At 37.0% G+C, this 24,264-nt stretch overlaps 2 protein-coding genes across 3 annotated transcripts; both read right to left on the reverse strand.

Moving 5' to 3' along the window:
* Positions 1-561: 561 nt before the first annotated feature.
* On the reverse strand, positions 562-23,799 carry LOC137628788 (elongation factor 1-gamma-like). 2 transcript variants are annotated; one of them, XM_068360006.1, is made up of 10 exons: positions 23,655-23,799; positions 15,643-15,792; positions 15,171-15,306; positions 14,464-14,675; positions 9,080-9,268; positions 8,613-8,734; positions 2,341-2,460; positions 1,389-1,438; positions 1,141-1,265; positions 562-749 (listed from the first exon to the last, which is right to left on the reverse strand). In XM_068360006.1, exons 1-10 carry the CDS (start codon positions 23,667-23,669, stop codon positions 594-596), a joined length of 1,275 nt encoding a protein of 424 aa, XP_068216107.1. In that variant the 5' UTR covers positions 23,670-23,799; the 3' UTR covers positions 562-593. The 2 variants fall into 2 exon arrangements, with proteins under 2 accessions (XP_068216107.1, XP_068216106.1); XM_068360005.1 differs by having other exon boundaries at positions 8,613-8,737.
* On the reverse strand, positions 6,387-8,504 carry LOC137628789 (DNA polymerase III PolC-type-like). Its single transcript, XM_068360007.1, has one exon. The coding sequence runs from the start codon at positions 7,921-7,923 to the stop codon at positions 6,979-6,981; it is 945 nt and encodes a 314-aa protein (XP_068216108.1). The 5' UTR covers positions 7,924-8,504; the 3' UTR covers positions 6,387-6,978.
* Positions 23,800-24,264: the final 465 nt, after the last annotated feature.

The following is a 24,264-nucleotide window of genomic DNA, read 5'->3' on the forward strand; positions in this document are numbered from 1 at the left end:
TCCAAGCCACAACACATTGCTTCACTTCTAGCTCACAACAGGAAGCATGTCTTATTACTTTACGAGGAGTGCAACGAATGATAGAAAGGTCAATAGACCGAACTTCTCAAATACGCAACATGAACATCAGGAGTAAAACAAAAAAGAAATGAATGGTTAACATTCATCTTTATGTTCTGCAGCATTTAAAATTGAATCCCTCTCTTTAATGGGAGACTTTCAGGACTAAATTTTCGAGAAAACCCAATTTCTGTCAAGAAAAAATATCATCTACCATCAATGTGATACCTTCGCTCCTTTCATACTTATTTACAAGATTTTTGTAAAAAGAAAATTGAAGGAAGGACCAGACCTGATAAGACAAACCACATCTAGTTCCTTTGTCCAGTTTAACCTTGTTGCAAATGCTTTATGTTGAACAGGTTGGAAAGTCATAATCCTTAGCATATATGACAAAGTATTTTTCTAATTTTCAACAGTTTATTCATTATTCCTTTCCTACAGTACAAAACAAAATATTAATAATTAATAACCTAAATCCGGGCCTCATTCAAACAACAATTAATATATTAAGTGAACTTTAATTGTACCAATTATTTGAAAATCTTTCCTTGATTAAACTTGCGACCCTTATTGTCCGTGCCATTCCATTTGAAATATTGATCGACGAGCTTCTTGGTTTCGTCTGAATCGGGGTCTAGCTTCTTCCAATCATACGACTCGTAATCGATAGTCCAGTCATCGCAAAGCTTGAAAGAGAAAGTAGTTAGGATAGGTTAATCATATATAACAAGACATTTACTATTAATTTCACATTCAAATCTAAAGGTGGACATAAGATAGATGTTTTTCATAAATTCTATCATTGCAAAGGGAAGACATCTATTCACATCAGTAGGGACTCCTTCCCATAAAATTTATTAGTTTGTGAACATATTCCAAGACAGGCAGGTCCCAGCGACCCCCCCCCAAAAAAAACATTAACAAATAGAAGACAAGATACTTTTCACAAGGAGTATTCAATAATTAGCAAGCACTACTACATAAACAAAGTACAGGTATATAGATTATATCTATAAAAAAAAAAAAAAAAAAAAAAAAAAAAACCAGTACAATATACAAAATTATCAAAAAACTTACTGGGAAGCATAGCTCGTGGCCTCTCCAGACCCAGATACCAGAAATATTATTAGCGCCGTCTTCTCCAAATACGCACATGGAAGCGAAGGCATTCTTACGGAGCTTATCTACTCGCTGGAACATACCTGCGAAAAGACAACCAGTGAAAAAATTGTCCATCTATTTTTCAGATATGGACTATTAAATAATTTCATTATTTCGAAAAATTTTAGTTTCAAATATTGCACGACAAACTGGCCCACACTTACCACCAATAAGATTACAGGTCATGAACACCTTGGCTAGCTCATCAGCATACCTGTTGAAAATTTATTTATTTAGTCCAACATATTAGTTCCACAGACCTAAATGTCTAAGAAAAAAAAAAAAGGGGGGGGGGGTTGCATATACAATTTCCCATTTTCTTAACATGTTAGTTACATTTCTTATATTTCAGACATGGGGTCTGACAATTCCTAATTTTGAATTTCTGGAAAAAAAAAAAAAAAAAAATTGTAGCTCCAATTGAATGTCATTTAAACCTGTTCGTCCCCAGGACAAATTTAATTTTGTTTGCAAAATCTAAGAAAATGGATATTACTATTCTTTGCTAAGCTACAACCCTTGTTGGAAATGCAGGAGGCTATAGCTCTAACAAGGAAAACAACCTAGTGAGGAAAGGAAATAAACTACACAGAAGCAACAAATTTAAAATCAATTTGGAGAGAACTTTTATATTTTTCCCAGCATACAAACCCTTTGCTATTTATAGAGGTTATTACTTTAGGCAAAGCTGAAAGACTAGCCAAGACAATTTTAACGATTGAGCGGGGTTGTTGGTCTACCCCCCCCCCCCAATAACTAGCATAGGGGTAGTTATCCCACGCTAAATTGTCTTAGCTAGTATTTAAGCTTCGCCAAAAGTAATAAACCCTATAAATAGCAAAGGGTTTGTATTTGTGCCAGAACAAAATATTTCAGGAACAATAACATCAACATAAATCATTCATGTATAAAAAAAGAAGAGGAGGAGAGAAGTGTGCCCGAGTGTATCCCCAAACAAGAGAACTTTACCCCAAATAGTGGAAGACTAAAAAATTATAAGACTGAGAACTATGGGATAATATAATCTTATGGACGATATAAAAAATTCTAATTTCAGTTTGAATTCACCCTGATACAAAGCACTAGTCTGAAAACACCAAACCGTATATTACTCACTTGTATTCACAATACCAAATTGAATAATGATCTTTGTCAAACTTCTCCCAGAAGTATGGCACAGACTTTTCTTCGTCATTGTTAGAATAAAACCGCTTGAAGTCATCCATATTGAAGTCTCTGAAAAAAGAAGAGGGAAAATTCATGAAATTTTATAGCCACAGTAACAATCACCTCAAATTCCAAACATAAATCGTTAATAAAACATTTCAAACAGCATATGAAATCACTATTCAAGTCATGATAAAAAGGACTTCAAAAATTCGGTTAATCTTCGCAACATACAAATCCAGAAAAAGGCTTTTAGTCGTTCGCTGAAAATCGCACCTGTATCGCTACATTAGTTGAAACAATAGCTCACATTTCTCTCTCGGACTAAATGTTCAGCTCACCAAATTACTAAATGTTAATTTATATTTTGGATTATATTAAAAATTTTAAAGTATAGGCTGCACACCAGACGCACAGGTTATTCAACCAAGTAAAATACATAATTTGGTAAAATCTAAGTATCAAAAATAATTCTCATCTGCTAGACTAAATCAAAATCTAGAAAACAATGACACCATAATTAGCAAGTTGAAACTGTTCAATGAGATGCTACACAAGATTTCTTTACTTTGCTATGAACAAGCTAGGCAAGGTTGAGTTTTAACATGGCAATTATACACAACCCAACCCATAACAGTTATCACATTTCTTACACTTACTCAAGTCCCTTAGGAACAAATTCTACAGGATAACAATGTATGCAAATACTTTAGCCACTAATAATCCCCAATTCTTGGTATCATTGTTTCTTCACTGGTTTCTCTACAGCAATTTTTGCAAAGAGGCGTAGAGCGAAGATTTCCTTTACCCTCAGATTGACCCCATAATTGCATAAATGCTATCAGGGAACACTTCCGAGGGGTGTATGTCTTTGAAAATGTACTAATTATGTAACTATTTCCTATTCCTTATCGGCTGGCCTTGGCAATTGTTTCTTCACAAGTTACTATATGACAAGTAATACACAATTATGTGACTATTTCCTATTCCTTATCGGGTGGCCTCGGCAACTGTTTCTTCACAAGTTACTCTATGACAAGTAATACACAGAGTCGTAGAGCAAAGATTTCTTTTGCCCTCAGATTGACCCCATTATTGTAAGAACAACAAGGGAACACTTTCTCAGGGTTGCAGAATATTTTCCAGTGGCCAACTTACTCGGTATAACATATGTCCTAAACGCCGAATTATATCAATTTAAAAAAGTACAGTACACCTCTTCAATATCGTGCATGTCTTTGAAAATGTACTAATTATGTAACTATTTCCTATTCGTAATCGGCTGGCCTCGGCAATTGTTTCTTCACAAGTTACTCTATGACAAGTAATACACAGAGTCGTAGAGCAAAGATTTCTTTTGCCCTCAGATTGACCCCATTATTGTAAGAACAACAAGGGAACACTTTCTCAGGGTTGCAGAATATTTTGCAATGGCCAACTTATTCGGTATAAAATGTCCGGAACCCCGCTTTATATCAATTTAAACAAGTACAGTAGACCTCTTCAATATCATGCATTAATACATGTTAATCACAATATTAACTTACCTGGTATATCTACTACAGTATATTAAAAACTAAAATCAATCATATTCACAAGACTTATTTTTTTTGTTAGTTCCTTAACTAAGACAACACAGAAAACCCATGTCATCAACTCTGAGGAACACACCACCAGCAACTTGTACCTCAGCTTCATCAGAACGATGAGAAAAGAGGGCCGTCACTGGTGACTTACTTTGCCACACTTGTAACACAAAAAAAATTCACAACTTAATTTGCTGACTTAAAAATGTGGCACTGTTAAACAACCAAAATTAACGTACATAAAAATATCAATCCACTGCTTTTCAAGAACCCCACCATATTGCACTGATCTTTCTAGCAATTAATGAACCAGTTTGGGGTTCCCGACACATAAAACAATAGCATTATCTGGTTAACAAGTTTCCTGCGACGGCCCTTTTAACAGACATTCCTCTACTGCATCGGTAGTCTAAACGCAACAGCTTCAATTACCTCCTAGATATCGAAGAGTGACACTAGTGTATCTCTCTCCCCTACTAGACTGTGGTGACCCACGGGTGGGTCCCAGCGCATAGAAACAACAAATATTTGGTTGATGCAAAGGGACCCATCAGTGGATCACACTTGATTCTCAAAGTGTTATATAATCAATATTCACAATTTATTTACATATACATATTGCTTTTACAGGTTACCATAAATACTTCAAGCTTTCATGGAGGCAAAAAAGGGCTAGATAATAAAGTCCAAGTGATGAAGACGAAAACTCTTCGATGCAGAATGAAGATCGTTCTGATGTGGACTATGAGATTGGAACAACAAAAAGCAGCTCTAGTGAAAGTTCTTTCAGGAATGAATGCAAAAGCAATGATGATGAACATCAAGAGGAAGAAAATTTAGATATAAATACACAAGAAGAAGTTGAGTGGAAGCAACTGATAAGAGTTAGACTGCATGGATTTACTGGGAATAAAGAACTTTGCATAAGAGCAAAGCCATCATCTGATAATGAAATTTAGCCAACTGATGTTTACAAATAAGTGATGATATTGTGAATCTAATTGTTCAAAAAACTAATAGATATGGGGAGCAGAAAATATCCAAGGCTACTGTGACTAGGTTCAAGAAAATATTTTAATCTTCTACGAGGACCCACAGACGAGTCACATTGCAACAAAAAGGCACAGTGGGACCCCCCCGGGGGTTCACATCGCACGAAAACTTGTTAATACAGCAAGGCAATCGCATACAATTAAAACGCTTAGCATTAAATCACTTTAGCGTAACACCTAACATGCAATTTTACCAAAAGAAACCTTATTAACCTAATGTATTCAATTACCTTTCCACATTAGTGCCAGCCATCAGAGTACCTTCCCCTCGAACTCATTCCTCAGAACATTGTTTCTTCCCTTATTAACCTATACAAAATACCTTGCACAGGCTCATACAGAGAGAGAGTTCCTTTACCCTCAGATTGACCCCATAACTGTACAACAGAACAATCAGGGAACACTTTTAAGGGGTGGTTTACTTTGCCATTCGGCTACAAAATCGGCACACTATCAACTCTTCCCTCCAAGTACTCTTGGCGATTCTCTGGATGGTGTTATTTGCCACGATGATCAAATCTTTTTCTCTACATTATTCTTTAATAATATCATAAATACAGTATACCAAGGCACTTCCCCCAATTTTGGGGGGTGGCAGACCAAGCAAATGAAAAAAAAGGGGACCTTTAATAATATAAGATGAAAGAAAATGAAGAACAGCTGTGAATTATAAAGAGGGAGAAAAGTTCCCACATTAAAACATGACAATATTCAACCATTTGCTAAGGCAGACATACATACTAGAATTAACCATAGTTTAATACAGCAAGATTAATCCCTAGCCCCCCCCCCCAAAATATAACATCATGAACTACAACTCAGGATCATTCAGCAACTAACACTTTTCCAAGTCCTTTAATTCCATTTTATACCACTTATCCAATCCCACTCGCCCCAAAAATCTACATTTTACATCAAAATAATTTCTCAATGTTGTTTCTTCCCCTTATTCCTCAGTACAAAACAACTTGTACAGAGTTATACTTGGGAGACTTCCTATTACCTCAGATTGACCCCATAATCGTAAAAAGTAACAATCGGGGAACACTTCGAGGGGTTTTATTTTGTAATTTGGAAATAGGTCCAACCATTTCAATGATTCCGTCAAACTCTTATTTTGTCAGTTTTTAGGACTTTTTTTTTTTTTTAGAACTTTTTAGGTTTCAACTCAGTTTAGGATTAAAAGTAAGACCCAAATACTTGAAAATGTTTCAAATATTTTAATTTTACAAACTTCTTTATTGTTATATATTTAGTAAAACTTTTAAAACTCTTTAGCACCATAATCAACAACTAGGAACTATAAAACTTCCCTATCCTACAAATAGAATAGCCTAACTCATAAAACCTAAACACTAGTTGAGCATAAAAATGGATTTAAACTTTCTCTAATCTCAAATAATTTCACTTGTAATAGTATCACTACTGAATCACACCCAAGGTCAAGGTATTTAGAGTCCTTGGAATTATCTTTGAATATTCATCCAATAACCTACACCATATTTTCACTGCCTGTATCACTTCAGAATGTTCAATTCAAACCAAAATCTTGTTAAAGTTGAACGATAATCATATATGATCCAGGCTTGCCACCCAGCCCCGCACTAATATCACTTTTACCATAACCCTTTTACCCCCAAAGGACGTACTGGTACGTTTCACAAAAGCCATCCCTTTACCCCCATGGACGTACCGGTACGTCTTTGCAAAAAAAAAATGCTATAAAACTTTTCTTTTTCATATTTTTGATAATTGAGAAAATTCAGGCATTTTCCAAGAGAATGAGACCAAGCTGACCTCTCTATGACAAAAATTAAGGCTGTTAGAGCAATTTAAAAAAAATATACAAAATGTGCTGGGAAAAAAATAATCCCCTGGGGGTTAAGGGTTGGAAATTTCCAAATAGCCTGGGGGTAAAAGTGTTAAGGAGAGAATAGTATGGACTCGATTCACCGCTCGCTAGAAAAGAAGTCATGCAACTTATTCAATACAGATCTGTTTCGGGTTACTCTAGGCTGGCCGCTAGAAGTTGGCTCGCTGAGTACTTTTTCAAGCAACTCCTTCCCACCCTCTACACAAGCTTGTCTTAGATTTTCCAAAGTCAATCCAGATTTCCCAACAGTCTCCGCCATGCCACGTGAAAGGTGCTTGCTATCGACTAGAGATTGCAGCGATGCAGCATTCTCCTTGCCCCTTTTGCTATATTCGATGTACTCCAAAAGTGACTGGTATGTAAAGGAAAACTTTAGTAGTAGTTTGTCATTCAAATTATGCTTCATGACAAGCTTCTGCAACGACTGGACGTCAGCCAATGAGTCATGTGCGTCGTAAGACTCCTTCAATATTTTTGTGACCAGTTCTTCTTGTCGATAACTAGCCATTTTAGGGTAGAGCTCCTTAAACAGTGGCAACGTATCAATGAACCCCATCACTAGCTGACCTAGTTCATCAAGCAAGCCATATCTCTTGTAATTATTCAAGAGGCGTCTCGAGTCAAAATTATAACAATTATGGGCTATAAGCACCACAGGGGCTACGGGCCTGATCCAATTAAGCCATTTTTGCAAAGCTTCACGGGGCTCTAAAGCTTCCACAATCTTCCCCTTCAAATACAAGGAACCCGAGTCACATTTTAATCCTGTCACCTCTGATGCTTTCCATGAAATATTTTTACTGGGCAAGATATATGCATTGAAATACTGCTGACCAACTGCAGAAGACAACTGAACAATGTCACAGTCTGCTTCCAGACCAGTTGTCTCCAAATCAAAGTACACAACTAACTTGGGCATAGATTCAATGTGTTTCAGGTGAACCTTCTCCACAGGAGGAGGAACTACAGTTTCTGAAGCGGGGCTTTTCCCAGGACCAACACTTTCGACAAATGTTTCCATAGAGGTAGGAGCAACATTTTCAACAACTGTATCTGAAGAGGGACTCTTCCTAAGAGTAATACTTTCGACAATTGTTTCTGGAGAGGGACTCTTCCTAGGAGTAATACTTTCGACAATTGTTTCTGGAGAGGGACTCTTCCTTGGAGTAATACTTTCGACAATTGTTTCTGGAGAGGGACTCTTCCCAAGAGTAATACTTTCGACAATTGTTTCTGGAGAGGGACTCTTCTCAAGAGTAATACTTTCGACAATTGTTTCTGGAGTGGGAATAAAATTTTCAATAAAGGTATCCGAAGAGGAGCTTCCTCTATGGATATTTTCATTTATAGGAAGAGGGGTACCGATGTCAAAATTGTGCGGGCAAGACCCTCCATCCAAACTTTTACTTTCTACAATAGGAATAAAGGTAGAGACGGATGAACTTCCACATGACCGCTGGTTGCTGTCTTGTCCTGTCGGCTGGGCAACGCACCCATCCAACCTAAAAACATGACAACCGTCAATGTTTTCATAACGGGGCGTCGAAACTCGCTTCACGATATCCAATAATACAAGCCTTTTAACCTGCTGTTTGGCCACACCATTATATCATTACCATATAACATCTGCTTTCCAATTACATTAAATGAAATCTAAACAATGGGGAAGGAATAAAGCTATTTTACTGATTGATATTGTACATAACTCACCCAGCAGGAAGGGCATCAAGGGGGTCCTTAGGTTTGGGTTCAGCAGGAGCTGCCGCTGCAGGGGAAGCTTCCTTTTCTTTCTTGGGCTGCTCCTTCTTGGGTTCTTTCTTCTCTTTCTTTTCCTGCTGTGACCAAATTACTGTTAAATTTTTGTACAAATGGCACCCAAATCAAAAGCCATTTAAATCTTTATGAAATGTAGGCCTTAGGACATTATAAAAGGATTATAAAATCTAGGCCTTAGTCAATACAATATTCCTACAAATGGGACTTGAATCAAAAGGTAATTTTAAAAAGATTCATAGAAATCTTAGACCTTTTACACTAAGCTATTTCAGCACTTGAATCAAAGACCATTTTAAGACATTTGGAACATAGTCCCATTTAAATATCTTAAACATGTTAGGAAATGTGTACCAAAAAATCAGTACTGTACAGCCAAGAATAAAATGCCTCAAGCCTCGTACCTTCTTGTCTCCACCACCCTGCTTGATCTTTCCCTGAACTTCAGCGAACTTCTTGTTGTCAAACTGTGCCATCTTCTCGCACAATTTGAATTCGCCAATGACGGCCTTAACTTGGGGTTGGTTGATGACGGTCGTGAACCAACGATTCACGTTCTGGAAAGGCTTCCTGAAGGAGGGTTCCAACACATACTGAAATATTTTTTGAAGCTGCAATTAACTTAAAATACAGGAGGCATGCATCATGATGAAAAGTAACAATTCAACTGGAAAATCATTCAATTTTACCAGGTTCAAGGGATCGCATGACAAGGTCATGAATATTGCCTAGTTGTATTCCAGACCTTTAATATTTCCTGGCTTGTATTCCCAATCTTAAATCTTGTCTAAATGGTATTCCAGTAACTTTCATCTTGTCTACATTGTATTCCAGAGAGAAGAGAAGGACAGAGAAAAAAAAGAGAAGAGGACAGAGAAAAAAAAGAGAAGAGGACAGAGAAAAAAAAGAGAAGAGGACAGAGAAAAAAAAGAGAAGAGGACAGAGAAAAAAAAGAGAAGAGGACAGAGAAAAAAAAGAGAAGAGGACAGAGAAAAAAAAGAGAAGAGGACAGAGAAAAAAAAGAGAAGAGGACAGAGAAAAAAAAGAGAAGAGGACAGAGAAAAAAAAGAGAAGAGGACAGAGAAAAAAAAGAGAAGAGGACAGAGAAAAAAAAGAGAAGAGGACAGAGAAAAAAAAGAGAAGAGGACAGAGAAAAAAAAGAGAAGAGGACAGAGAAAAAAAAGAGAAGAGGACAGAGAAAAAAAAGAGAAGAGGACAGAGAAAAAAAAGAGAAGAGGACAGAGAAAAAAAAGAGAAGAGGACAGAGAAAAAAAAGAGAAGAGGACAGAGAAAAAAAAAGAGAAGAGGACAGAGAAAAAAAAGAGAAGAGGACAGAGAAAAAAAAGAGAGAAGAGGACAGAGAAAAAAAAGAGAGAAGAGGACAGAGAAAAAAAGAGAGAAGAGGACAGAGAAAAAAAGAGAGAAGAGGACAGAAAAAAAAGAGGACAGAAAAAAAAGAGGACAGAAAAAAAAGAGAAAGACAGAAAAAAAAGAGGACAGAGAAAAAAAGAGAAGAGGAAAGAGAAAAAAGAAGAGGAAAGAGAAAAAAAGAGGAAAGAGAAAAAAAGAGAAGAGGAAAGAGAAAAAGAGAGAAGAGAGAAGAGAAAAAGAGAAAAAAAGAGAAGAGGAAAGAGAAAAAAAGAGAAGAGGAAAGAGAAAAAAAGAGAAGAGGAAAGAGAAAAAAAGAGAAGAGGAAAGAGAAAAAAAGAGAAGAGGAAAGAGAAAAAAAGAGAAGAGGAAAGAGAAAAAAAGAGAGGAGGAAAGAGAAAAAAAGAAGAGGAAAGAGAAAAAAAGAGAAGAGGAAAGAGAAAAGAGAAGAGGAAAGAGAAAAAAAAGAGAAGAGGAAAGAGAAAAGAGAAGAGGAAAGAGAAAAAAGAGAAGGACAGAAAAAAAGAGAAGAGGACAGAGAAAAAAAGAGAAGAGGAAAGAGAAAAAAAGAGAAGAGGAAAGAGAAAAAAAGAGAAGAGGACAGAGAAAAAAAGAGAAGAGGACAGAGAAAAAAAGAGAAGAGGAAAGAGAAAAGAGAAGAGGAAAGAGAAAAAAGAGAAGGACAGAAAAAAAAAGATAAGGACAGAGAAAAAAGAGAAGAGGACAGAGAAAAAAGAGAAGAGGACAGAGAAAAAAAGAGAAGAGGACAGAGAAAAAAAGAGAAGAGGACAGAGAAAAGAGAAGAGGAAAGAGAAAAAAGAGAAGGACAGAAAAAAAAGATAAGGACAGAGAAAAAAGAGAAGAGGACAGAGAAAAAAGAGAAGAGGACAGAGGAAAAAAGAGAAGAGGACAGAGGAAAAAAGAGAAGAGGACAGAGAAAAAAAGAGGACAGAGAAAAAAAGAGGACAGAGAAAAAAAGAGAAGGACAGAGAAAAAAAGAGGACAGAGAAAAAAGAGAAGAGGACAGAGAAAAAAAGAGAAGAGGAAAGAGAAAAGAGAAGAGGAAAGAGAAAAAAGAGAAGGACAGAAAAAAGAGAAGGACAGAGAAAAAAGAGAAGGACAGAGAAAAAAGAGAAGAGGACAGAGAAAAAAGAGAAGAGGACAGAGGAAAAAAGAGAAGAGGACAGAGGAAAAAAGAGAAGAGGACAGAGGAAAAAAGAGGAGGACAGAGGAAAAAAGAGAAGAGGACAGAGGAAAAAAGAGAAGAGGACAGAGGAAAAAAGAGAAGAGGACAGAGGAAAAAAGAGGAGGACAGAGGAAAAAAGAGAAGGACAGAGAAAAAAAGAGAAGGACAGAGAAAAAAAGAGAAGGACAGAGAAAAAAAGAGAAGAGGACAGAGAAAAAAAGAGAAGGACAGAGAAAAAAAGAGAAGGACAGAGAAAAAAAGAGAAGGACAGAGAAAAAAAGAGAAGAGGACAGAGAAAAAAAAAGAGAAGAGGACAGAGAAAAAAAGAGAAGAGGAAAGAGAAAAAAAGAGAAGAGGAAAGAGAAAAAAAGAGAAGAGGAAAGAGAAAAAAAGAGAAGAGGACAGAGAAAAAAGAGAAGAGGAAAGAGAAAAGAGAAGAGGAAAGAGAAAAAAGAGAAGGACAGAAAAAAAAGATAAGGACAGAGAAAAAAGAGAAGAGGACAGAGAAAAAAGAGAAGAGGACAGAGAAAAAAAGAGAAGAGGACAGAGAAAAAAAGAAGAGGACAGAGAAAAGAGAAGAGGAAAGAGAAAAAAGAGAAGGACAGAAAAAAAAGATAAGGACAGAGAAAAAAGAGAAGAGGACAGAGAAAAAAGAGAAGAGGACAGAGGAAAAAAGAGAAGAGGACAGAGAAAAGAGAAGAGGAAAGAGAAAAAAGAGAAGGACAGAAAAAAGAGAAGGACAGAGAAAAAAGAGAAGGACAGAGAAAAAAAGAGAAGGACAGAGAAAAAAGAGAAGAGGACAGAGAAAAAAAGAGGACAGAGAAAAAAAGAGGACAGAGAAAAAAAGAGAAGGACAGAGAAAAAAAGAGAAGGACAGAGAAAAAAGAGAAGGACAGAGAAAAAAAGAGAAGAGGAAAGAGAAAAGAGAAGAGGAAAGAGAAAAAAGAGAAGGACAGAAAAAAGAGAAGGACAGAGAAAAAAGAGAAGGACAGAGAAAAAAGAGAAGAGGACAGAGAAAAAAAGAGAAGAGGACAGAGAAAAAAAGAGAAGAGGACAGAGAAAAGAGAAGAGGAAAGAGAAAAAAGAGAAGGACAGAAAAAAAAGATAAGGACAGAGAAAAAAGAGAAGAGGACAGAGGAAAAAAGAGAAGAGGACAGAGGAAAAAAGAGAAGAGGACAGAGGAAAAAAGAGAAGAGGACAGAGAAAAAAAGAGGACAGAGAAAAAAAGAGGACAGAGAAAAAAAGAGAAGGACAGAGAAAAAAAGAGAAGGACAGAGAAAAAAAGAGAAGGACAGAGAAAAAAAGAGAAGAGGAAAGAGAAAAGAGAAGAGGAAAGAGAAAAAAGAGAAGGACAGAAAAAAGAGAAGGACAGAGAAAAAAGAGAAGGACAGAAAAAAGAGAAGAGGACAGAGAAAAAAGAGAAGAGGACAGAGGAAAAAAGAGAAGAGGACAGAGGAAAAAAGAGAAGAGGACAGAGGAAAAAAGAGAAGAGGACAGAGGAAAAAAGAGAAGAGGACAGAGGAAAAAAGAGGAGGACAGAGGAAAAAAGAGAAGGACAGAGAAAAAAAGAGAAGGACAGAGAAAAAAAGAGAAGGACAGAGAAAAAAGAGAAGAGGACAGAGAAAAAAAGAGAAGAGGACAGAAAAAAAGAGAAGAGGAAAGAGAAAAAAAGAGAAGAGGAAAGAAAAAAAGAGAAGAGGACAGAGAAAAAAGAGAAGAGGACAGAGAAAAAAGAGAAGAGGACAGAGAAAAAAGAGAAGAGGACAGAGGAAAAAAAGAGAAGAGGACAGAGGAAAAAAAGAGAGAAGAGGACAGAGGAAAAAAAAGAGAAGAGGACAGAGGAAAAAAAAGAGAAGAGGACAGAGGAAAAAAAGAGAGAAGAGGACAGAGGAAAAAAAAGAGAAGAGGACAGAGGAAAAAAAAGAGAAGAGGACAGAGGGAAAAAAAGAGAAGAGGACAGAGAAAAAAAAGAGAAGAGGACAGAGAAAAAAAGAGAGAAGAGGACAGAGAAAAAAAGAGAGAAGAGGACAGAGGGAAAAAAAGAGAAGAGGACAGAGGAAAAAAAAAAGAGAAGAGGACAGAGGAAAAAAAAAGAGAAGAGGACAGAGGAAAAAAAAAGAAGAGGACAGAGGGAAAAAAAAGAGAAGAGGACAGAGGGAAAAAAAGAGAAGAGGACAGGGGGAAAAAAAGAAGAGGACAGGGGGAAAAAAGAGAAGAGGACAGGAAAAAAAAGAGAAGAGGACAGAGGAAAAAAAAGAGAAGAGGACAGAGGAAAAAAAAGAGAAGAGGACAGAGGAAAAAAAAAGAGAGGACAGAGGGAAAAAAAGAGAAGAGGACAGAGGAAAAAAAAGAGAAGAGGACAGAGGAAAAAAAAGAGAAGAGGACAGAGGAAAAAAAAGAGAAGAGGACAGAGGAAAAAAAGAGAAGAGGACAGAGGAAAAAAAAGAGAAGAGGACAGAGGAAAAAAAAGAGAAGAGGACAGAGGGAAAAAAAGAGAAGAGGACAGAGGAAAAAAAAGAGAAGAGGACAGAGGAAAAAAAAAGAGAAGAGGACAGAGGAAAAAAAAAGAGAAGAGGACAGAGGAAAAAAAAAAGAGAAGAGGACAGAGGGAAAAAAAGAGAAGAGGACAGAGGAAAAAAAAGAGAAGAGGACAGGGGGAAAAAAAGAGAAGAGGACAGGAAAAAAAAGAGAAGAGGACAGAGGAAAAAAAAGAGAAGAGGACAGAGGAAAAAAAGAGAAGAGGACAGAGGAAAAAAAGAGAAGAGGACAGAGGAAAAAAAGAGAAGAGGACAGAGGAAAAAAAAAGAGAAGAGGACAGAGAAAAAAGAGAAGGACAGAAAAAGAGAGAAGAGGACAGAAAAAAGGAGAAAAAAAAAGGAGAGAAAAAAAAGAGAAGGAGAGAAAAAAAAGAAGCGGACAGAGAAAAAAAAGAGAAGCAGAGAAAAAAAAGCAGAGAGAAAAAAAAGAGAAGCAGAAAGAGAAAAAAGAAGCAGAAAGAGAAACAGAAAGAGAAAAAAAAGAGAAGCAGAAAGAGAAAAAAGGAAAGAAAATTGTCCGGGTTCATATTCCAGTACAAAATAAGGAAAAAGAAAACAAGTGGTAGAGATGAAGAGGACAGAGAAAAAGAGAGACGAGGACAGAGAAAAAGAGAGAAAAAAGGAAAGAGAAAAGAGAAAAAAGGAAAGAAAATTGTCCGGGTTCATATTCCAGTACAAACTAAGAAAAAGAACACACCTGGTAGAGATGAAGAAGTGTGCAGCACACCGAAATATCGGCGAGAGAGATCCGCTCGCCCACCAAGAAGGTACGCGGTAACAAATGGGTGTTGAGGGCCCCAAGGGCTTTCTTCACGTCCTCCTTTGCCCTCTCGGTGTTGCTCTTGTTGAACTGCATAATTCCCAGGCAGGGGAACACCCATGTGCATGAGGCCGGCAGAATTTCATTATCTGTGAACGAAATAAAAGCATTAATCAAAGGCCAAGGGAAAGGCAACTCATCCAAAGACATTCCAATGTCTCCTTAATATTCTTCAGTACTGTACTGTTGAATACAGTACAATGAAGAACCTCCTTCTATAGAATATTGCTCTTCCCTTCGGTATCCCCTCGATCCCATGAAATTTAGTGGGGAACAAGGTAGCAATCAAAGGAAATTCCTTTTTACAACAGCTACAAGACAAACTTGATTTAAGAAACCAAATTGCTACACAAGCTTTAAGAGTGAAATACGATTAGTGACAGCTTCCAGCCAAAATCTCTATAACTATATATAACTGACCTTGCAGTATATCTAATGCATCACACTACAAAGCAAATGCACTATTAAAAAACTTAGGGGGGGGGAGGACCTAGACTAGAGGGGTACAACATACCGAGCATTTAGCGAGACCAAATGTATTCTATAAAAAAAAAAAAAATTACCAATTAAACGGGAAACCTTACCTGCGAAGTTCATCCAGGCAACGACCTGGGCCTGGTCCATGGCCGACTTTCCGCGCAGCTGGTCATTAGCGACGGCCCAAGCAATGGCATTGCTTTCAAAGATGCATTTGCCATCGGTAGTCTCAAACGCTGGTACCTACTTGAAAAAGATATTCATGTATTATCGCATGTTAACCAAAGTACACTAAGCTCTAGTACTTAAATTCAAATCTCCATTCCTAACAATTTGTTAGTTCCTAAACTAAGACAACACAGAAAAGATCATGTCATCAACTCTCAGGAACACACCACCAGCAACTTGTACCTCAGCTTCATCAGAACGATGAGAAAAGAGGGCCATCGCTGGTGGTTCGCTTTGCCACACTCGTAACACAAAGAAAATTTATAACTTAATTTGCTGACTTGAAGTGTGGCACAGTCAAAATTTCCTACAGTACACTACACTATCAAGATTATCTTGAGAAAGACCTACCTTGCCAAGGGGGAACTTCTTCAAGAAGCTATCGGACTTGTTGGTCTCGCCGAAGACGAAGTTATTGTCGACATTGACTTTAGCCCCACTGTACTGAGCTGCAATCAGGGCCTTGAAGGCCCTGAAGTTCTCTGGGTAGGTGTACAGCGTCTGAAAAGGATAGGTTGAAACTTCAAATACCGAAACATTCCACTAGGATTTTATATTCAAAGATATCCCCTAGATTAAAACTTCAAAACTAACTATAGTCAATTTTTTCTAGCGAAGCAGATTTGCACCGACTCGCAGCGGTGCCCTTTTAGCTCGGAAAAGTTTCCGGATCGCTGATTGGTTGGACATTCTAACCAATCAGCGATCAGATAACTTTTCCGAGCTAAAAGGGCACCGCCGCGAGTCGGTGCAAATATGCATCGCTAAAAGAAATGGACTATAGTGCATTTTGTTATAGATATAGAGTACATTGTTCCTCTTCCTAACATATGCCAAGATGTGAAATTCATCTCGTCCTTATCATGCAATATCTTTCTATGGCCTCCCCAGGCCGGTATATTATAGAATTGGTGCAGCGAACATTTTTATGGTGTTTTGAAAGGTTTGGGATAATGATTCCAGGTGGTAAACCCTATTCTATCAAGTTTTGGGAGATCGACTACCATACCTGAAAAGCTTTGGCTTTGCACTAGGTATCGTTATCAATTGTTTAAATAGTGAACATGTATCTAAAAATTACAAATTTTGCTTCCGCCAGTCACCGTAATAAAAAAAAAAAGTAATGAAACACTGGAGCATTGGTTTGCTACGACTTGCGGATGTAAAGAAAACTGGTAACTATTCCTCATCCCATCAAGTGCATTTCCTGACTATACTTCCAGCTAGTGCAACGGGAACGTGCAAGCTGTGCATTTGCATAGACAGCAGAAAAAACAAAGTCTCTTACAAGGGAGGGTACTGCCATAGTTAGGCACTACATTATACTGAACTACAATCCACCCCACCCCCCTTGTTAATACCTTCACAATCTTTCCTCGTGTTACTCTACATAACTCCTTCATATTCAATTTCAATAATACTATGCTAAATCAATTTAAAAAAATGAATTCTTCTAATCTTAATTCTACCCTGGTCCCATACTTTACTTTACCTCTATTAGGCATCACTCCATAGTTTTAATTTTCATGTTTCAGTCCGTATACTTTACCACACTGAAAATATGTATGCATCAGGAGAAGTTTGTTAAAGAACGACTATATCCATACACAACACTGGAAATGTACTAACAGTAGGTCGTGCATAAACTATTAAGGTCACAAATCAAAATAATTCTCTACATACAAAACCCAACATCATGTTCACTTTCGTTGCCTTACAAACCAAACAAAACCTTCACATTAAATAGCAATGGTACATAAAGTGGTTGTGGTTGCTCTTCGTTTCTTTGCTATTAGAAGATTAGATAAAAGACCACATCAATTAGCAGCTCTAGTATTCTACCTTAATACAAAGCGGAGAGAAAAAAAAAAAAAGGAAAAACAAGAGTTAGACATACTACTACACTGTCGAAATTAATTTTAAGATTCTATACATCGTCACCCTCATAAACTAACTGCCTAAGTCATTTTCTCCACTTCTTGGGTAATAAAAAAGAAACCTTCTCATTTCCTAATACTTTATATCATTGTATTGAGCTTCAATTAACAAATTCTTCTGTTAAGAATTTGTGAGTTGAAGCTCAAGACAATGAAATATAGAATAAGGAAATGATTAGTTTTTATTTGATTCCCCAACAAGGAGAAAATGACTTAAGCAGTTAGTTTATGAGGGCGACGACATTCCAATGAGAAGTATAGATATATTCCTTACACTGTACATATCAAAGAACCAAACTTACTGGTCTGATAATAAGTTTGAAGGCTAATGCACGTACGCAAAATTCTACGATGCAAGTACAGTATACTGAATCTTCAATGTTAGATTCCGCAAAGAATCTAGACCTTAGCGACGAAAGAAGAAAAATAGTGGAATTGCAACAGCTGTATGAAGAAGAAAAGAAGATAATAGGAAACGTGCTGTTCAAGAAAGAAGGAATAGAGAAAAGAAAAGAATATAACAATCAAATGTGGAAAAAAGACAATAAAAGAATTAGAATATAGAAGAAAACCAAGGAGGTGCCGATGGAAAGGCGAATCCCTTTGCCCAACAACTGAACTGAACAGATGTTGGTTGAAATTAAGATTTGAGATGTCTCCATCAGCATAGAAAAAGGGTTACTATTTCGTTCTGCAATGCATCACAGCTTGCTGTCGTGATGGTCAGAATAACAGAAAATAATTTTCAAACAAGTTTTTTCAACACCCAACAAAATGTAGGCTCTTCTGGAGGCAATTTTTAAAAATACCCATCTAAGAATGTGGTATATGAATTTGTAACTTCCCCAGGCTCCCTGCAAATAAAAAAGGGCTTCGACTTATTTTCAGGGATCAGTCCGTTCTTAGGAAATGTTTTATTCATTCGTTCTGCTCTATAGAGTATTTTTCATCCGTATTTATTTGACAATTTATGCACGTTGCTAACTGTATCAACCTATACTCGATATGGAATTGATTCTAACAACTATGCCTACTCCATCATAGGGGCCAATACTAAACAGTATTCTAGAAGTTTCATGGAGGTTACATTAACTATCATCCTGTACATACTACAGGTTCTAGATAAGGAATTAACTAACAGCCATGATTTCTCGAAGTTTTATACCAGCTGTGACCAAATAATAGAATGAAACTGTAATATTTCTAGCAAAAGCTTTTCTGTGGAGCAGCTGGACATAGCTTTAGTTCTATTTTTTACAGGGATCTACTTAAACGTGATGAATATTTTTTTTTTTTAAATCCATTACATATACAATTTACATGCTAATCCCTATTTCCTTTCCTAACAGCTCCTTTGCCTGTTGGAGCCTTTGGGCTTGTAGCATTCTGCTAATAAAACCAGGGATGTGGCTTGGATAGTAGCATGGGTTGATTATCAAATTTGCACAGACGACACATGAGCGAGACCAGCCATGCTGAGTTTTAAGGTCACTCATGAATGGCAGAAACAAGGCCACAGACAGGATAATACCCTAAAGACCGACCATGATCAGCACCTATGGCATTGGCTGTTGATGACTTGGCATATTTAAGACCTATAAACTATTCCCACCCTCCCAAGGATGGAAACTGCAGACACTAGAAGAAACTATTGATCTTTGGGGGGAAAGTAGTGTTATTTTTTTTGAAAATGAAGATTTTACCAATTTTTTGGTGCTTTGCCAGTAATATAGAATAGAAAGAAATCAAATAATTGAGCTTCCACAACCCTAAGAACACCTAAAAATTGATTGTATCATTTTCATTCACCAAACCATTTAAAGGAAAAAGAAAAAGGATTAAAATTGATGTAGAGGAAAAGAGAAAACACTGATAGAAAAGATAAACTATAGAGGTGGCGCTGCAAAGGCTACGCCTCACTCCCGAACCTGGCGCCAGGCAGACAAGTTTCAAATAGTTTACAATTAACCTTCTAGTTATCTGCAAGCATCAACAAAAGAATGGGAATTAGCAGTACATTAAGTCCTTTGATAAGCTTGGAAATTTTTTGGCTTCAAATTTTCTAATGGTAGTGTAATTATTTTGTAATTGAATTAAGATATCCTAAAATAAATTTCGTTCAGCTACGCTCCACAAGGCACTAGAGGAGTTGGACGACCCAGACCTACATGGATGAGGACTATGAAGCACAAAGTAGTAGATGATGTACGGAGAAGTATTGAATTAAAAGCTCAGGATAGACGTCTGGCGAAATCTAACAGAGGCCCTTTGCGTCAATAGGCGTAGGAGGAGATGAATACGATTTTCATCATATACTGTAGTCTAAGAAGCAATCTAGACATTATAATCCCACCCCTAAAACACCATAACATTAGTAGGGGGTATATTCACAACAATGACCATGCAGTTTAATAGTAATGCGACAGTAATTGCTCTTCATCTTTTAAATTATTAAAAAGTTCAAACGACATATGAACAGGCATTCCCGAGTACTGTGAATCAAATTGGCAAGTGCAGTGAAGTAAAAATAATGCATCTTGCAACATACCACAGGTAAAAGCATGCTACTGAATACGACTGAAGTTAAAACATTTACTTGCTCACAATTCAATCTACACAAGTCATGCTATACAATCGCTAGTGTATAATACTGTGCATGACAACATATAGATTGTACATTCCCTATATATGACAAAACAATGTGTGTAATGTCAACTCCGAGGAATACGAGTCAAAACAGTCAACGCGGCCTTTGAGGGCCGAGCATCATATTCCAGCTGCTTGTTCTGCCACAACCTTTAACACAAGTGAAGGACGACCTTCACTTGCTGATGACACGTGGCATCAACATACAAATTGTGACGTGGCATAAAAAAAAATCTACAGACCATGCAGCAAGCTAGAACAGATGCAATCAAATCAGTAAAAGGACCGCTCTACATATGCAACCAGTCATGTGGGTGATATTAGGGGTCATTCGTAGACAGCTGGGTGACAATCTTTGTTGGCAAATATACTCTACCAGGCAGTTAACACGTATTAAATTACACTGGCTACCGGTAAAAGCGAGAATTGAATACAAGCTACTCTTACTAACGTTTAAGATACTGAACCAAAATATCTAAAAGAATGCCTGAATAAACTAGAACTAGAAACAAATGTTAACACAAGACACATGAGTGACAAACTTAGGCTATCTGAACCAAGAACAAATAGTAAATTTGGTGAAAGGGCTTTTAGCTACTGTGCGCCTAGACACTATAAAAAACTGCCAACTGAAATGAAGGACCTAAAGGGAGCAATTGAATTTAAGAAGAAACTAAAGACATTACTTTTCACAAGATCATATGATTTGGAAGATGCTACAATCAAAGAATTGTATAAGTTATAATGAAAATGTTTCGTTAGATGATTAATATGGACCCGCCCGAGAAGTAGTTCACTCGACTTCAGTGGAGGGTTGGATTTAAACCCAAAACAAGTAAACAAGTAAGTAGAGCAACTTGCACCTATTACCAGAGGTGAAGATGATGATGATGATGAGAGGAGCAACACCAATGATTGAATCAAGTATATTAAGGCAGACCAACATAGGCTTAATTTGAGGCAATCTCATACAATGAACTACTAGGCACGGCAATTTCTAGGAGGAAAATTGGGGTATAAAAATAAAAAAAAAAACAAAAAATAAAAAAAAAAATGTGGGTGAGGAGAGGTGGATCCACTAACCTACATATAACCATTGATTTAATAAAACCAAAAAATTACAAAAAAAGGAAGGGGGGGGGGGGGGGTCAAGTGATATAAAACAACGTAGAGTTAAATAATAGTTTAACATTACTACAACCCCTAATCTCGCATAGGGAACACATCCTTCTACCCGCCACGGATTGTGTACAAATGCCCCACTACCCTAATATCATTTATGAACATGAAAACCCCTGGCCTAGGAAGTGATTTAAATTAAAAATAGGGACTTATTCAACCTGTGGGGCCTAACCAAATTAATTATCAAGGAAAAGGATGAAAAACCAAAAGAAAAGTTTTATTTAGGTTTTCAATCTTGATTTCCATGATAGGTACTGGTTTACAATAGCTCTGATGGATGTCTGCCAAAAGTTTAGGGCAGTCGCTAAGGACACTTATCAATTATAGGAACGGAATGTTTGGGGTGTATGCATACCAACGGCCAAGTCCTATAACATGCCTATAATCAACCGTCACTAGAAGAGAGGAGAAGAGAGGAGAAAAAAGAAAAAAAAACAATAAGCAGGTTAAGCTTGGTAGGGCGTTTTAGTTTAGTTTCTAAGCGTCCTGGAGCTTCTGTCCGTCATTACACAAAAGCTCCTAATGTTTCAGCAAACAACTTTTCAATTTACTAGAATTTAAGTAGGCAGGGGAGCGTTAGCCTTCCCCCTTGGGTAAGTAGGTAAGGACACAGCTTGTAGGTTAGGTTAGTTGATGTCCATTTTTAAATGAACGCTTGGAGAACTGGCCTCTGATAGGCTCCAAATCCACAAAACAAAACTGAAAGACGATCAGGCATACCCAACAGTCCGAGAAAACCATAACATGAGCAATGGATAATTGTGATACTCCTCGGCAGATATCTACTTAATTACAGTTTCCTACTTATTTGCAAAAGTTCTATTCACTATTACGAAGAATCTTCAAATTATATTAAAAATATAAACGGTTATATAGTTAAGGACAGGACAAAATTTCATAAAATAAGGAAAATGAGAAAGGAAGGTTTTCATTTATGGTGATTGCTGCATCAACATATGGAAAAGGATAAATCAAGGAAAAGAGCGATAATTTACCAGAAACAAGATACTAAATGATAATGCTACCTAGTCTCACCTTGGTTAAAAAAAAAAATATTGCTTCGAACCATTTTAGAGCCTTTGTAGGGTGACGGCCAGATCCCGTAGAAAACGAGAATATTCTGAAATGTGGCAGTCGTTCTAAAAACGATTTTGGCGGGAGAAGCTAACTTAAATAACCCACCTACCCTATGGTAAAAGCCGTATCCTTACCCAGGGGGCTTCGCCCCCCCCCCTTCACACGTTTCCTTACCTACAAGTACGACGGGAGACGCCAACTTAAAAAACCCACCTAACCTATGCTAAAAGCCGTGTCCTTACCCAGGGGGGCTGCGCCCCCCCCCCCCGAACCCCCCTTTTACACCACATATTTAAGATCCGTGGACCATTTCCAAACGTTTTTATTCTATACAAGATATCAGTCGGATCGATAATAAGCAAATTAGGACGATTGGCCGTGGCGCTACAAACTATCCCATTTTACAGATTATAGGAACAAAAAGCTAAAATAGCAATGTAAAAAGTGAACATATGACAAGGAATATGCACAACACAGATATAGTACGAACCAAGACGTCGCTGACCCTAAAGGTTAGTTCATACAGATAACACTTAACCAACCTTGAAATGAAGAGACAGACTTTCAAATTAACTTAATCCTAACTTCTATTAAACTGATACCATCACGATGGCTTATTTTTCCCCGTTGGAGGTGCCCTTTGGCGTATGGCATCCCAATTTGCCAACTCGAGTTAATAGATCAGCTAATAAAACTGGCATATCCCTTACTTGTACAGGATTGTAATACGTCGCGTTAGCAATATTTGCGACTATTATTTTAGCAATAATTACGATTAACAAAAATTGCTAAACTACAACACTAGTTGGAAAAGCAGGATTTTATAAGCCCAACAGTTACAACAGGGAAAAGACCCCAGTGAGGAAAGGAGAAGGAATAAAATATTCTAAGAACAGCAACATAAGAAATACTAAACAAAAACAATACTGCATTAGAAATTACTTATGACGTAGGTTAGGAAAAATGTATTATTGCCAAATTTCAAACTTGTAGCTACGGTTCAACCACCTGAAAAACTCTCCTACAATAATACCACTAATTCTAATTTATACTATTAAGACAAATACTAATAAGACAACCATAAATTCAAAGCTACACAGCCACAAGAAATTAATTATATTTCACTGACAGATGGAAAGCCGGGTGCTACATTCCGTGACCATAAATAGTCGGGGTGTTGGCATACGCATTGCAGATACAATTAGTAAATCTATAATTGCATTATTTACTATTGATTTATCACAACGAACGATTAAACTACTGCATAACTAATTAAAACTGCTAAATGCATTGCATACAACTTGCAGTGTAACGTAAATATCACGTACGTGGCTGCAAAACACAATGTTTTCGTTTTACAAAATACACCTTAAATACACAATAATTCGTTAAATTGAATACAATACCTCCTCTTCTGATAATACACATCTTGCAAAGCAATATTTCAGGCTGCAAAAATAACCAAATTTCCGGATGCAGAGGATAAAGAGAGATATTATCAGGAAACGCCGGGACACTCACCCCGTTGGCTGCCATGGTTATGGTAGAGGAAAGAGAAAGCGGATGGGGCGCGCATGCGCGATTTCAGATGCCATTCTTCTTCTGGTTAAGGTGAGGATTTTGGGCCACAGTTTGAGCGTGAAGTTTAAAAATAGAATTTTAGAAAAAGTGGAAAAATAAGAGATAGATTAGTTTAACGAATGCAAAATACACGAAAAGAGAATGTAAACTTAAGGAGCACGTCTTCTTCTGGCCCAGGTGAGGATTTTGGGCCACAGTTTGAGCGTAAAGTTTAAAAATAGAACATTGGAAAAATAAGAGATAAAGTACATTGAGGAATGCAAAATACACGGAAAAAGAATGCAAACTTATGGAGCACGTCTTCTGGCCCAGGTGAAGATTTGGGGACAGTTTGGGCGGAAAGTTTGAAATTAGAACTTGAGAAAAGTTGAGATGCCATAGATCAAATAATTTTGAGGATTTGAGGACAGTTTATGTGGAAAGTTCAAGATTAGAACTTTACATTCATAATAGATATATTCATTTTGAGGATTTTGGGGACACAGTTTATGAGGAAAGTTTAAAATTATAACTTTGAAAAAACAATAGATAAAAGAAATCTGTCAGAAAT

This window comes from Palaemon carinicauda, chromosome 36 (assembly GCF_036898095.1).
Source record: "Palaemon carinicauda isolate YSFRI2023 chromosome 36, ASM3689809v2, whole genome shotgun sequence".
Taxonomy (NCBI): Eukaryota; Metazoa; Arthropoda; class Malacostraca; order Decapoda; family Palaemonidae; genus Palaemon; species Palaemon carinicauda.